The following is a 16,671-nucleotide window of genomic DNA, read 5'->3' on the forward strand; positions in this document are numbered from 1 at the left end:
TTTATTTTTAAAAATAATTAATTCTAATAAAATTATTGAAGAGAGTATCAAAAGAGTAAGATACCGCCAAATACATAAACTATTTACATTTATAAGTACTCAAATACATTTATAAGTACTCAAATATTGAAATAAATTTAAATTAAAAAGTTTTAAAATTAAAATAATATATAATATTTTTAAAATTCAATCATAACAAAAACAAAAAAACCCATCTTGGCCCATGAATTGTCAAGGCGGTAGATGAAATATACATGAGCGGCAAAATTGAATCGGGGCTAATTACTCACTCACTTCCTCTCTCCAGCTTCACTCACCCGCCTCTCCATCTAAATTTGGGTTCTGTGACTAGTTTCTCGGTCTAACTACGGGTTCAAGCTAGGTTTGGATTCACTTGAAGGGGTCAATGAGACTAATTTGGGGTTCAATTAGGTTTGGATTGATTGTATGTATGTCCCTCTATGTCTCTTTCTCTCTTTCTCTCTTTCTCTATCTCCGTCTATCTCTCTTTCTCTCTCTCTCATTCTCATTCTCTTTGTCTGTCTCAGTTATTGGGGATGTCAATGCGATATAAGGGTATTTTTCGAGGAGTTTGAGAGTGGTGAATGCAAAGAATCAGAAAGTTTAGTGTCTTTTTTATGATTTATAATTTGTGAAGTGTTTAGTTTCTGTTGTTTGGTTCTATCGCATGTTTATATGTTTGTGGGTGTTGTTTTTGTGTTTTTTGTAATGTTACGAATAAAAGGGGTTACAGGTGAGGCCAAAGCTCTCAGTGGAGTGAGCACAAAAGGGAGAAGGCAGAAGTGCTAATTGAGTATCTATCTGGCAAAGCACTTCAGCGTCTTTTCCAAGTGTGTGTTAGTCTATGGTATGATTTTACGTTTTGTAGTCTTCCATATATTTCCTTTGCAAATAAAATTAATTTTTCGATCACTATATGTAAAGTATAAGAACTTCGAGAGGTTCAAACTCAAAGACTTATATTATCATGAACTTTGAGAAGTGCTCAATTTCAAAGTTTCATTTCTCAGGTTCTGCAGGTTGAAGGGGGAGGTAGCTGAATTGGACTTCGCTTTTGGGTTGTTCTTTTATTTTGCACATTTACTCACCACGTATACAGGCTGAAATTTAACTTTTTTCCTACATGTTATTTATCTACTTCTTGACCGCCTCTTACATAAAGTCATGACACTCCGATGAAACACAAAACATATATCTTGATTTATAATCAAATTTCCCATTTTTCATGTCTTGTATTTTGCCCGGTTGTGTTTTTAAAAGTCCCTAAATGTATTTTTTGTCCGTCATATGTTTTGGCTCTTTCTTTCTCATTTATGTATCTAGTCGTATTCTAATGTCTGAGGTGTTTCTTGGTACATGCAATAGTTCTGTATGTTTTGTTTTTACCTGTTATGGATTTGGTGTGGGGAATCATACACTTAAATGATAATGGTACTGTTTTTATCTAATAATCGTACCATGTTAACCTGATACCCTTATATTCATTGTTAAATATTTTATATATGTCACTGAATTCTCAGTGTCCTGGTACTTCATAAACCCTGGCCAACAATTCTTTATTTGCCAAAGGTACTTCAACCGTTGATGCTTTAATTCAAGCATGTGTTTCAATTTATAATGCTGCTATGGTTTCTTTATGTTAAAATACCGGCTCCTGATGTTTTCATTGTAGAGATGTTGATGCTGAGAGTATTACTCATTCTACTGCAAATGCCTTTTAAGAGGCAAGTTCTCCAAACTAGTGATTTTAACTCAGTCGGCTATCTGTTATATTCGTATTTTCACTGGTTTTTGGTGTAGGTTTTCTTTTGCCAGGAGTGTTAATGTTTCATGTCTCTGTTATTTTATAAAATGAATCTCCAATTTACAATAACATTTTATAAGAGCTAGCTCAAAGTGAAGGTTTCATTTTGCCAATTTATAAAATTGATGTGAACCTCATAATCCATCTTTCAAATCCACCGTGGAAGTGGAAGGAGAGATATTTCAAGGCGCAGCAACAAAATCCAAGAAACAAGCAGAATCCAATGCTGCAAGGGTTGCTTATAGTGCTCTGATGGAATGTAAGTGGATTTATTTCACTATTTTTTAATTGTGCTTCTCTTAAAGATATGACTTAAATGTCTAGTTAGTGTATCACTACTTTCATGTTTATATAGTCAATATATTGACTGAAACAGCCTTATAGTATGTTAAATGATTTATTTCTGATTTACCAGCAAACACTTGTCCTCGTAATCAATTGTAATCTATCTGATTACAATTTTTTAGTGTAATATGATGTATTATTGCTTGGAATTTATAACATGGTGATCTATCTGCGAGAGAAAATTTGTGCATCGGTTCTTTTTGGTAACATTTTGATCCTGTTTAATGTGTTATGGCTGTGAATTTCCTACTTGCGTATCTGAAATTCATACTGGTCCAATAAACTGTGAAATGTTTCTGGAAAGATCAAAAGAAAAGCTATTATATATCTGGTGCCATAATCTTGTAGTTAGATTTTTCTTCAAAAGTTCCCTTCTACACATGTCCTGTCATATGGCTTGTCACTTAGAAATTATGTGTAGTACTTATTTTTTTGTTTATTTTTTGTATCATTGTCTAACTTCGTCTTTATGTTTTAACCTTTACTGATGACCTGTTCCTCTAAATGAGTGTTTATGGTCTAACAAATATGTGACATACTAAACACAGAATTACTTCACGTTTTGTTGCAGCTGTTGGATTGCCTTCCGCCTCCGTTCAATTATGTAAAAAGATTCAAATGGAGTCCCTGTAGAACAGAAGTAACTTAAAGATTATGACAGCTATGAGAAGGCATCTTCTGATGTTGATGACCTCTTCAGATCCTCTTAAAGGTTATTCTTTACTTTGCATTAAAATTTTTAGATGACATTTTTTATAGGTTTAAACAAATGACTCTAAAAAGCCAGGCTAGCATGGTTGGAGAGCAAAACAAAATTTTATATTTGATAGCTATCTAATTAGCAAGTTACCTCAGGGATGTTCTACAGCACATGGTAAAATTATGGTGCTGAATAATAACATTTAAATAAATAATAACATAGTAAGAAAATAAATGGATTATGGTGCTTACATGTAGGAGATTTTTAACAAGAACGCTTTTTATTTTCTATTTGTGCAAGTGCACTCTTGATTGTCTCACACTTTTAACACTAAAATACATCATTAATTTTTAATATTATCATACATCAAATATGTCTTCTTTTTTCAGGGTTTCCTGTTTTGGAGTGGTGATGTTAATAGGGATCTTGGGCGGCTTGGTTCATGTTTTCTGGACTTGTTTGGCCACATTAAATTATCCGGCATGAGGTTATGGACTCGTATACAAGCATGGTTTATTTAAAGAACTGATCACAAAAGATGGAAAAGAGGAGGTTGCTGAAAATTGGCTTCAAGTATGACGAGTTCTTATGCTCTATTAAATCACCATCATTCTCACTTTTCACTAAAAAATAGAAGAATGTACTTTGTAAAATGTTAATTATTAGCCATTTGAAATGTTGTTAATTTAGTTTGTACAATATTATTTTGAACTTTTGTTAGGCAAAGAGTTGACATTCAAATGTTTTTGGTGTAAATTGTATTAGACAACAGTTTTATTTCTAAAGGTTTTACATCTGAACAATTGTACAAATAGAGTTTGCACAACTCTTTTTTAATAACAAAATCGTAGAGTAATATAGGTTACAAACAACGGTTAGTTAAAAATTAAATCGTTGGTGAAATAAAACATACCCAACACTCGGAGTATTCGAAAACTGTTGCATACATTATTTTCAGATGTTGCTTTCTTCTCAGAAAACCATTGTCGTAGCACAATTTGGACAACGTAAAGGGAAGTGAAACTGTTGACTCTATTAATACAAGACAATACATAATTTATAGAAACTATCGTGAGAATGGAGGAAGGACAACACTTCGTCTCACGGGAACTATTGACTAAATCATTGTCTAGCAACATTATTTTATAACTACATAGTTGTATGGAATCATTTCAAACAATATATTTTGTTTTTGATACTGTTGTCTATAGGAAGGAAGGACAACATTTCATCTTAACGTAACCGTTGTGTTAAACATATCAGACATGTGGTATGTATCTAAGAAACGCATGAATAACACAATGTCTTACAACACTATGTTATAACAGAACTGTTGAATATACCAACCTTCTAACAACTTTTTCTTATATCTGTGTTGTCTTGCAGTTAAACAGACAACGATTGGGTACCGTTTTCTGATACGCGCATGAGACGGGGCCTCAATACTCAACGGTATTGAGGGGTATCAGAAAACGGTTAAAAACCATTGTGTCATCATGTGTTTCTTGTAGTGAGGTGCCGGGGAGGGTGGACTTTCATTAGTGACAGACAGAAGGGGTTACTTAATGTCATTGATGAGATGTTACCTATGGCTTAGCATAGGTATTGTGTCAGACATATACACAACAATTTGAAGGGTAAATTCCCAGGTAGGTCACTCAAGGACAAGTTGTGGAGTTATGTTAGGGCCTCAAATGTAGATACATTTGAAAAAGCAATGGGTACAATGAAGGAGGAGAATGAAGAGGCTTGGAAATGGTTGACTGGAGTTCCATTTCACCACTGGACAAGGTCACACTTCATGAATGATTCAAAGTGTGACCTTTTACTAAACAACATGTGTGAAAGTTTTAATAGGTGCATCTTGAGGGCTAGGGAAGAAGGTGTTTTAGTGATGTTAGAAATGATTAGAGTATATCTAATGAGGAGGTTGCAGAACAAGAGGGAAGAAATGGAGTCTTGGGGAGATAGAAAGCTTACACCAAAGATAAACTCTTTGGTTGAGAAATACAAGAAATGGTGTGGAGGCTGTTACTCTACATATGCAGGCTATGATCATTTTGAGGTAACAACGGTGAATGGTTCAAAGTATACAGTAAACATTGGTCATAGAAGTTGTGGTTGCAAGAAGTGGGATCTTAGTGGCATACCATGTCACCATGGTATTGATTGTCTGAACAGATTGGGGGCTAATGTTGATGAATATGTTGATCCTATATATTATGAGGAAAATTACAGAAAGGCATACTCTGGAATTATTTATCCAATGAATGGTCACACGGAATGGGAGAGATGTAACATGGTGATGAAACCACCCATGGTTGAGAAGCAACCTGGAAGACCCAAGAAAAGGAGGAGGCCTGAGATGACAGATGTAATTGAGAAAGAAGAACATGGAAAGAGGATGATGTACAGGTCTACTCAACTTATAGCGAGGTACATCTATTTAACTTTTTATATTTTTACTTAGGTAATTGGTCATATAAATTTGTAACTTGTGGTTAATGTCATGTATAGGTGTGGACAGTGTCATTTGACAGGACATAATAGGAGGACATGTCCCTCACTCAAGGAGAAGAATGAAGCAACAATAAATGAGGGCAGTGATGAGCCAGAGATTGAGGAGACCTACAATGAAGCAACAATAAATGAGGGGGCAAATTTAGTAAAAGATATGTTTACCCTCCGATATGGGCCTAGATGTCGTTTTACTGCCGATACGGGCTAAAGGGAATGATACATAATAATTTAGGGGCCAAAGGGTATGAGTTCATACTTTTGGGGCTGGTAGGTACAACGGCCCATACTTTAAGGGTCAAAAGGTCATTAAGCCTTTCTTTTTGCTTGTTTTAAGTTTCTGTACATTTTGTAGTTTTATAAAATAAACATTTATATGCTATTTTCTTTATGTGCTTTTCTGAATATACTAAAAAAAATGTTGTACAAATTAAAATTAATAGCTATTAGAGCTTGTGACTATATTATATCTACATCGAATAGTTCCCACCACCTAATGCAATGTCAAGAACTGTCTACTTTTAACCCATCAGCTATCTATTCTTTGTGGGTACTCGCTCTTATTCTCCTCTTGTACGCGATAGTTCTAACTCTATCATGCGAGCTTAGGTTAGTCAACGATAATGACACTATTAATACTCATATGCAGTACTGTTCTTCATTCTGGAATGTCTTCTTAACTATATATTCCAGAGTAACATGCTAAAACCATGTGATCAGTTTGTTAGCTTGAGAAATGGGACTTAAGTAGTCACTACTGAATGTAAAAATATGAAACTATTTATTAGTTCTACTTTATTCACTGCAGGATTTATGTTTATACACTGATTGTGAACTCGATAACTATGTTGTTAGATTCATCTCTTTATTCTAAAAAGCAGCTCTTATACCATGTATATGACATGTATTTTTTCTTATATATATTCTTTACATTTATTATTAATATGTTCATTATTACTATATTCTACCTGCAGTTTAGAATTTATGTCAAATTAAAATTCATATTCATGACCTTGCATCTTTCTACAGTTTTAAATGCAGGGAAGACGCAAAGTGCAATGTTAACAGAATTAAGCGGTGAAAAATATCTAACATGTTTGTTATTTTTTATAAATTTATAAAAAGGCCCAAATTGGTGATAACTACTAACATCAAGTTGGGGCAAATGTGGCTGCCCATGGTAAATTTGGCACAAAGTAAAAAAAGTCGAAAGGATCAAGGTGCAGCAGAATTTTGGGATTTATCTTAAAAAGTTGAAGAAGCCAACCTGGACATCGGAATTGATATCTAAAAGTTGTGTGTAATTGTTGCAAGTGAAAATGAAGATGTTACACCTTTAACAGGAGGCAGTAGCATCTAGTATTACTATTTTTTATGTTTAAAGTGTATAATGCTATTTATTAAGTCATGAACTTGTACATGTGGTTGTCGTTCTTGTAAACATGTAATTGATGGTTTGTTCAAGTAGTTTAGCTTAGTTTTTTATTGTTGGTAATCAGTTTGGATGATTGGATGGTTTTAGAAATTGTATTGTTGTGTTAATAATTTGCTTTTTTGTGAATTCATATATTTAAATAGTATATTTTCAACGGAAAAGTGTAACATTAGCTTCATAAAGTGTTCATTTAATACTAAAGTGTTACACTAGGTACAAAATCATACCAAAAAGTGGGACCCACATTCTATGTCAGCGGCCCACATGCCATGCCAGCAAGCCACCTCAGTAGCCTCATCAGTATGTCACGTCATCACCGTGCCATGTCAGTATGCCAAGTCGGCATAATGTGGATCCACATTTGGTCCCACTTTTTTTAAAAAATTATCACTACACCATAGATTACTTATAGCAATGCCGAAAAAATATTATCTTATGTGCTATTTATGTTGTAATAGAGTTTATGACAACAAATATGTCAAAATTGGGTTTTGCATCTATAGATGGCCACATGTGCGGGTTCGAACCGCCCATTCGGGACCGGCTCGTACGGAAACCCGAAAATATTCGACCAGAACCGGGTCGGTTCAAACCCGCACAATTTTTTGAAATATACAAACCGGTTACGAAACCTGTTTTAAAAACCCGAGACCGTACGAACCCGCACGAGCCCACACGAGCTGCACATGCCATGCAACCCGCACAGCCCGCACAGGTCTGCGGGTGTGCTTCACGCGCGGTCTGTTTTTCCAACAGAAACATGTTGCTGCTCTACCGCTTGCCTCCAAGGCTCCAACGGTACACTCCTCCAACGCTCCCTATAATCTGACCTTATAAATATATACATACAAAAATTCACTAATTCACACTCTATTTCTTTATTTCTCAACCCCTCTCTATTTCTCTATTTTTCTATCCCTCTCTAACTCTCTGTCGCTCTCAATCTCAATCTCGTATTTCCCAGTTGTTTCCGAGCTTCAACAAGATTTTAATATCCTATTTTAATTTCCTATTTTCTTAACCCTTTTATTTTTATTTTGCTTTTAATTTCGCACTCGCAAATTAATTTAACCTCAATTTCACTTTATACATTGTTTCATCTTTTGTTATATTTTCACTTTATACATTGTTTCATCACTTGTTACTATGTTAACGTATAGGGATATAAGACAACGGTTTTGACATTACATTGTGTAATTCAGACAACGGTTTTTCAGAAAGGTTGTCCTCTAAACCATCAAACAACGAAATGAAAACAGTTGTCAAGTAATTTCATTGGGTACCACGTATTGAGGTGGCAGCGCGTGAGAGGTGGTAAACCATTCATCAGGATTGCTGAGGTGGCGAAATTAGAGCCCTTCATTGATATGAGATTTGATATGGGTCGTTAGATCGAAAAATAGCCGATATTGTTATACAACAGTTTAATGTTAAAACAAAAGTGTTGTCTTAGTTGGTCTCATACAAGCTTTTAGATATTACGTTGTGTAATTCACACAACAGTTTTTAGAAGGGTTGTCTTAGATACCTTCATACAACAGAATAAAACAGTTGTCTGAAATAGTTATTTTATAATTTTAATGGGCACCACCTGATGAGGTGGCACCCGATAATAGGTTGTAAACATTTTACTCGTATTGCTGAAGTGTCGGAATGACAGCCCTTGATTGAAATGAGATTATATATTAGTCGTTAAATTGAAAAAAGCTTATATGCTTACACAACGATTTTATAATAAAAAAGCGTTGTCTTAGTTTATCTTTACACAATGGTGTTTCAAGGAAACCAGTGTAAAAGTATTACTCTATAAAATTTGATTCCCAGTTAACAAGTTAAATTTTTAAATGATTTTTTCGACGATCCAACCGTACAGATGTTAAGATATATCAATTTTAGTCATATGAAAAAATTATCAAAAAATTTAAAATTCATCTTGCATGTCAGGAATAGAAAATCCGATAAAAGTACCACTCCTGACAACGAGACTCGTTCCCGATTTACAAGATTAATTTTTAGAATGAATTTTTCGAAGATCCAACCGTACGGATGTTAAGATATATTAATTTTAGTCGTATGAAAAAAATATTAACAAATTTGAAATTCATCTTGCATGTCAGGATTAGAAAAATCCAGTAAAAGTACCAGTCCGACAAGGAGACGCCTTCCTGATTTAGAACATTAATTTTTTAAATGATTTTTTTGACGATCTAACCGTACAGATGTTAAGATATATCAATTTTAGTAATATGAAAAAAATATTAACAAATTCGAAATTCATCTTGCATGTCAGGATTAGAAAAATCCAGTAAAAGTACCATTGCCAACAATGAGACTCGTTCCTGATTTACAAGATTAATTTTTAATTTTTTTTTGACGATCCAACCGTACGGATGTTAAGATATATCAATTTTAGTCATATGAAAAAATTAGTAAAAAATTTGAAATTCATCTTGCACGTCAGGATTAGAAAAATCTAGTAAAAGTACCACTCCCGATAACGAGACTCGTTCCCGATTTACAAGATTAATTTTTAAAATGATTTTTCGATGATCCAACCGTACGGATGTTAAGATATATCAATTTTAGTCATATAAAAAAATTATTAAAAAATTTGCAATTCATCTTGCACGTCAGGATTAGAAAAATCTAGTAAAAGTACAACTCCCGATAACGAGACTCGTTCCAGATTTACAAGATTAATTTTTAAAATGATTTTTTTGACGATCCAACCGTTCGGATGTTAAGATATATCAATTTTAGTCATATTAAAAAAATATTAAAAAATTTGAAATTCATCTTGCATGTCAGGATTAGAAAAATACAGTAAAAGTAACACTGCCAACAACGAGACTCGTTCCTGATTTACAAGATTATTTTTTAGAATGATTTTTTCGATGATCCAACCGTACGGATGTTAAGATATATTAATTTTAGTCATATGAAAAAAAATATTATGAAAAAAAATATTAACAAATTTGAAATTCATCTTGCATGTCAGGATTAGAAAAAATCAGTAAAAGTACCACTCCGACAAGGAGACGCCTTCCTGATTTAGTACATTAATTTTTTAAAAGATTTTTTCGACGATCCAACCGTATGGATGTTAAGATATATCAATTTTAGTCATATGAAAGGAATATTAACAAATTTGAAATTCATCTTGCATGTCAGGATTAGAAAAATCCAGTAAAAGTACCACTGCCAACAACGAGACTCGTTCCTGATTTACAAGATTAATTTTTAAAATGTTTTTTTTGACGATGCAACCGTACGGATGTTAAGTTATATCAATTTTAGTCATATGAAAAAATTAGTAAAAAAATTGAAATTCATCTTGCACGTCAGGATTTGAAAAATCTAGTAAAAGTACCACTCTCGAAAACGAGACTAGTTCCCGATTTACATGATTAATTTTTAAAATGAATTTTCGATGATCCAACCGTACGGATGTTAAGATATATCAATTTTAGTCATATAAAAAAATTATTAAAAAAATTGAAATTCATCTTGCACATCAGGATTAGAAAAATCTAGTAAAGTACCACTCCCGATAACGATACTCGTTCCCGATTTACAAGATTAATTTTAAAATGATTTTTTCGACGATCCAACCGTACGGATGTTAAGATATATCAATTTTAGTCATATGAAAAAATATTAAAAAAATTTGAAATTCATCTTTCATGTCAGGATTAGAAAAATTCAGTAAAAGTACCACTCCCGACAAAGAGACGTCTTTCTGATTTAGAAGATTAATTTTTAAAATAATATTTTCGATCATCCAACCGTACAGATTTAAGATATATCAATTTTAGTCATATGAAAAAATTATTAAAAATTTTGAAATTCATCTTGCATGTCAGGATTAGAAAAATCCAGTAAAAGTACCACTCCTGACAACGAGACTCGTTCCCGATTTACAAGATTAATTTTTAAAATGATTTTTTTGACGATCCAACCGTACAGATGTTAAGATATATCAATTTTAGTCATATGAAAAAATTATTAAAACTTTGAAATTTATCTTGCATGTCAGGATTAGAAAAATCCAGTAAAAGTACAACTTTCGACAATGAGACGCGTTCCTGATTTAGAAGATTAATTTTTAAAATGATTTTTTCGACGATCCAACCATACGGATGGTAAGATATATCAATTTTAGTCATATGAAAAAAATATTAATAAATTTGAAATTCATCTTGCATGTCAGGATTAGAAAAATCCAGTAAAAGTACCACTCCCGACAACGAGACGCGTTCCCGATTTACAAGATTAATTTTTAAAATAATTTTTTCGACGATCCAACCGTACGGATGGTAAGATATATCAATTTTAGTCATATGAAAAAATTATTAAAAATTTGAAATTTATCTTGCATGTCAGGATTAGAAAAATCCAGTAAAAGTACAACTTTCGACAACGAGACGCGTTCCTGATTTAGAAGATTAATTTTTAAAATGATTTTTTCGACGATCCAACCATACGGATGGTAAGATATATCAATTTTAGTCATATGAAAAAAATATTAATAAATTTGAAATTCATCTTGCATGTCAGGATTAGAAAAATCCAGTAAAAGTACCACTCCCGACAACGAGACGCGTTCCTGATTTAGAAGATTAATTTTTAAAATAATTTTTTCGACGATCCAACCGTACGGATGGTAAGATATATCAATTTGAAATTCATCTTGCACGTCAGGATTAGAAAAATCTAGTAAAAGTATTACTCCAAACAACGAGATTAGTTCCCGATTTACAAGGTAATTGTATAATATTAAAAACATTCATGTACAAAAATAATTGTTATTTTTAATTAAAAATTTTTAATTAATTCTTTTACACTAATACTACCCTCGTCCCTCTCACTTCTTTACAGTTTTTTTCACATGTTTGACATGCATTTTAAGGCAACTATAAAATATATTTCTGTAATTCATTTTTAAAATTTTATTTTTTTGTATTAAAATTTGAACATCATATTTTTATTTAGAAGAAAAGAATTAAAAAAAATATGCAACTTCTTTTAATAAGAGCATTAAAGTGCGTGCGAGCCCCCGTTCCCCAATATAAAGAATTGAGGGGGACTGAGGGAGTATGTAATACGATAAATATAATTAAATAATAATATTTTTAAATTAAAGAAATTATTAACCTATTTACACATTTTAACCCAATTTTCCCATTCCCTCTTATTAAATTTAATTTCCCCCTTTCTCCAAATTTCATTTCCCCCCTATCTCCCCCTTATCTCCACTACTTTTCTCCCCCTTATCTTTGTGTCGTTCCCTTTCTTATCTTATCTCTAACTTTCTCCTCTCCCTCATTGTTCTTGTGCCGTTCATTCATCTCCCATTTTTTCCCTCTCTAGTTTTTTACCTTTTTTTTTAAAATCACATCGATGAAGTGATTTTCATCAATCGCCTCATTTGTTGATGGTAATCTTGATAGGGAATGGGTATTGAATAAAATTGAATATCAGTCTGGGATGGGGAAGAAGAAGAGAGCAGCAGAGAGAGAGTTTGATGATGAGAAGATATTGGAACAACATCAGAAAGCTAAACACTTTAAATGTCATATTTGTTAGAAGAAGCTTTCTACTGTTGGTGGCATGTCTATTCATGTTTTCAGGTTCATAAAGAGACTATTTCCAAGTATATACATCTCTCGCTCATCTCTCTCTCTCTCTCTCTCTCTCCCGCTCCCTCCCTCCCCTCTCCCTCTGTATTTGTATATAATTTGGATTTTGTTTGGATCATAGGTTTGTGATTTGGTTGTTTTTATAATTTGTTTACTTTGATTGATATTTTGAAATGCCGAATAGTTTTTGTAATTTTGTTGAACGGCAGCTGTTGAATTGAATAACACTTTTGGCACTTGAAAAAAAATGATAAGAGTTTGATGGTGGGGGAATTTGCCGCCCTGTAATGCTGTACGCTTTCTCTTAATTCCGTATCTGTTAATGTTTTATTTGATTCATGAGCTGGAGATTTCTGGGACATCTTAAAGGTTCTAGCTCTAGCAGTACTGGTTGTTGGTCCTTGGGACACGTTCCTTCCAACACTACCTCGGGTCATTGACTTGCAATTCCTAGCAATATGCCCCACTTTACCGCAACCAAAGCAGGTTACTCCTTGAGTCTCAAACTTACACTTCGTAGAATATTGACCCTTCTGGACACACTTAAAATAATTCATATTTTCTCGGTACTGACCACTATGCTTCTTCCCACATGTCTTACAATCAATCACCGGGTTGCTAAGCCTTGTCGGGGTGGAGTTAACTGAAGTGGTACTGGGTCTAGCCTGAGGGAAATTTTATCTCCTAAACTTCTTATTCTTATTCTTTCCAAACCAACGCTGGAACTGTACATGAAAACCATTTTTTTTGTCAATCTTTTTGTTCTAAAATTATACTCTATAAACACGTAAATTGTGTTGGAAAAGCAGCAAACCTCTATAAAACACGATATGAATTTAAGGGGAGTGCATATGTCATTTCTGCTGGTTTCAGTTTGTGGATCACCTGTGAATGCACACTACAGATTTAATACTATCGTGTATTTGACAGAGAGTGAACAAACTTGCTCAAAGTTTTATATATCACACTTAAAAAAAACTGAATACATGCTGAGATACTTAAAACAATGCAAATGACTAACTCCTAGCATCAAACTCCTAACTAACATCCACTACTTCCACTTATTTGTTTCTGATCCTAAAAATACTGAAACAACATTTTACTTATTCTCCTAGCTGCTACGTGGCTTAGTGAATACTCAAACAAACAAACGAGTTTATATTACACACCAACATACTCTCCCGTAATTTAAACTCTTTTCTGCAGATTCTGGATTCCCAACAGGGTACGCATCTTCTCGAACTTCGCAGTGGACATGGCTTTAGTCAGAATATCAGCACACTGTTCTTCAGTAGGTATATGCTTAATAGTTATTTCATCACGCTCAACACATTCCCGAATGAAGTGATAACAGATATCAATGTGTTTGCTCCGTCCATGAAAAACAGGATTTTTTGCTAAATCAATCGCGGACTTATTATCAACATATATAGTGACCGGACAATGCTTCATATCAGTTATTTGCATAAGCAGATTTCGTAACCACACTCCCTGACATGCTGCTGCAGTTGCAGCCATAAATTCAGCTTCGCAGGAGGATAGAGCCACACATCTGTGTTTCTGTGACACCCAAGTGATCAAACTTTCGTTTAAATAAAAGGCCATAACTCCGGTGCTTCGTCTGTCTTCAATATTCCCAGCAAGATCACTATCAGAGTAACCCGATAGTATGTAGTTCCCTGTTCCTCTCCAAGAAATCAGCCCGTAGTTTACTGTCCCTTTGAGATAACGTAATATACGTTTAACCGCATTTAGATGCATGGTAGTAGGACGCTCCATGAACCTGCTGACTACCCCTACTGAGTATGCAATATCTGGTCGTGTATGGACTAGATACCTTAAACCTCCAACAAGGCTCTTAAACAACGTGGGATTGACAGGCTTCCCACTTTCGTCCTTAACCAGTTGTACTTTCGCCTCCATTGGATATTTGGATGGATTAAAGTCTACTAGGCCAGCTTTTTCCAACAGCTTCTTTGCATACGCAGATTGCTTTAGTTCTATGCATTCCTTCTCCTGGTTGACCTCGATTCCCAAGTAGTGAGATAGCTTTCCGAGATCGCTCATCTCAAATTCCTCACTCATTTGCTTCTTGAATTTCTGAATATTTGAGAGACTTGTACCAGTGATCAGGAGATCGTCAACATACACACCTATTACCAATGATTCATCCCCCTCTCGTTTGGTGTATACTGCATTTTCATATGGGCATTTAGTAAACCCAAGTTTCTCCAGGCATCTACTCAACTTGGTGTACCAAGCACGGGGTGCTTGACGCAATCCGTACAATGCCTTAACTAATCGATATACCATGTGTTCACTATTTAATTTCACAAAACCCTTGGGCTGAGTTACATATACGGTTTCCTCCAAATCCCCATTGAGAAAGGCTGATTTTACATCTAGGTGATGCACCTCCCACCCATTCTTTGCTGCTAGTGCCAAAAGAAGTCTCACTGTTTCCAAACGGGTAACAGGAGCAAAGACCTCCTCGAAATCGACCCCTTGCTTCTGCACATATCCCTTCGCCACAAGTCTTGCTTTGTATTTGATAATTTTCCCGTTTGTATCCTTCTTTATTTTGTAAACCCATTTTAAACCTATCGGTTTGTGCCCAGGTGGTAGCTCTTCGAGTTTCCAGGTGTTGTTCTTTTCAATTGCATCTATCTCATTTTTCATAGCCTGTTCCCAGGCCTCTTCTTTCACAGCTTCTTCATAGCTTCCTGGTTCATCTATACCACACAATAGTAATTTCTCTTCCAGCTCGATTTCTTGTGTTTCATCATAAACGTCACTCAGCAGCCTAAATTTTCTTGGTTATTCATTGCTGCTACTTGAGTTTTCAGTAGCAGATCCTTGATCTTCTTCACTAGTATTTGCTGTAATTGGCCTGGTGGGAGTCCTGACACTTGATGTCTCAATGGTGCTAGAGTTGTGTCCACTTGTGTCCCCCATGTTATCATCACTGTAATTGTCAGACCCCTCCACAGTGTCACTCTGATTTTCTCCATTTGACCAGTTGTTCGACACAGTGAATGAACCTTGAGCATTCAAACTTTCTTGTTGCTGTGTATTCCAATTCCAAGGTCGCCTTTCCTCAAACACAACATCTCTGCTCACAGCTATTTTCCCAAACTCTGGATCATAGAGTCTACAGGCCTTTGTTCCCGGTTCTGTACCCAAGTGAACCACCATTCTGCTGCGATCATCAAGTTTAGTTGTGTGCACACTTGGCACTTTCATGTGTGCAACACAACCAAACACTCGGATGTGACTTATGTCTGGCTTGTACCCTTTCCATACCTCATACGGTATTTTATCTTACAGAGCTCGTGTCGGTAATCGATTCAATACATACACAGCATGTCGAGCTGCTTCTCCCCAGAAATGTGACGGCAAGCACATCTCCTTTAAGAAAATCCTAGCCATCGCCACAACAGTTCTATTTCTACGCTCAACAACCCCATTTTGTTGTGGCGAATAGGGAGTAGTAAGATGTCTTGCAATTCCATTCTCTTCGCAATATAAGTTAAACTGTTTAGAACAAAACTCGCCACCCCTGTCAGTTCTTAACATTTTTATCTTTTCCCCCGTAATATTCTCAACCAATGTTCTGAATTTCTTAAACATGCTCAGGGCCTCATCTTTATTTTTTATCATATAAATCCACATTAACTTACTAAAATCATCCACCAAGAGGAGAAAGTACTTGTTACCTGCCTTCGTTTCTGAGGTTATTGGTCCACAAAGATCTGCGTGAATTAACTCCAATACCTTCGTAGCATGAAAATCAGTCCGATTTGGGAAGGATCTTCTTGTCTGTTTTTCCATCAAACACCCTGTACACACTTCCTTAGGTTGCATGAAATTAGGCAGACCTCGAGCCATCTTTTTGTCCGATAACAATTTCAACACATTAAAATTCACTTGGCCTAAACGCAAGTGCCACAACCAGGTGGATTCTTCAGTCACAGACATTAAACAGTTGGACTTACTGCACTCAAGAATAATTTTATAGAGTCTGTTAGCTGTTCTCTTTACTTTCATGAGTAGTCTCCCTCGTTTATCATACACCCACAAGAATGCTCCGTTAAGGATCACTTTATTGCCATTCTCAGCCAACTGTCCAAGACTTATGATGTTGTTAGAAAGAGTGGGGATGTAGTATACCCCATCAAGTGTCACTTCCTCACCATTTTTGCATTTAAAT

The 16,671-nt window shown here is 34.8% G+C and overlaps 1 protein-coding gene and 1 long non-coding RNA gene across 7 annotated transcripts; both read left to right on the plus strand.

Moving 5' to 3' along the window:
- The first annotated feature begins 228 nt into the window (after positions 1–228).
- On the plus strand, positions 229–3,655 carry LOC141695127 (uncharacterized). Of its 6 annotated transcripts, none has more exons than XR_012564304.1 (7): positions 229–449; positions 549–868; positions 1,032–1,590; positions 1,694–1,745; positions 1,822–2,084; positions 2,742–2,882; positions 3,260–3,655. It is a non-coding gene; the product is annotated as an uncharacterized LOC141695127 (long non-coding RNA). The 6 variants fall into 6 exon arrangements; XR_012564301.1 differs by having other exon boundaries at positions 549–622; positions 746–868; positions 1,694–2,084; XR_012564302.1 differs by having other exon boundaries at positions 229–445; positions 549–622; positions 746–868; positions 1,694–2,084.
- A 932-nt stretch (positions 3,656–4,587) lies between these two features.
- On the plus strand, positions 4,588–5,598 carry LOC141696324 (uncharacterized). Its single transcript, XM_074500479.1, has 2 exons — positions 4,588–5,306; positions 5,388–5,598. The coding sequence occupies exons 1-2, from the start codon at positions 4,588–4,590 to the stop codon at positions 5,596–5,598; spliced, it is 930 nt and encodes a 309-aa protein (XP_074356580.1).
- The last annotated feature ends 11,073 nt before the right edge of the window (positions 5,599–16,671 follow it).

Source organism: Apium graveolens, chromosome 11 (genome assembly GCF_009905375.1).
Source record: "Apium graveolens cultivar Ventura chromosome 11, ASM990537v1, whole genome shotgun sequence".
Taxonomy (NCBI): domain Eukaryota; kingdom Viridiplantae; phylum Streptophyta; class Magnoliopsida; order Apiales; family Apiaceae; genus Apium; species Apium graveolens.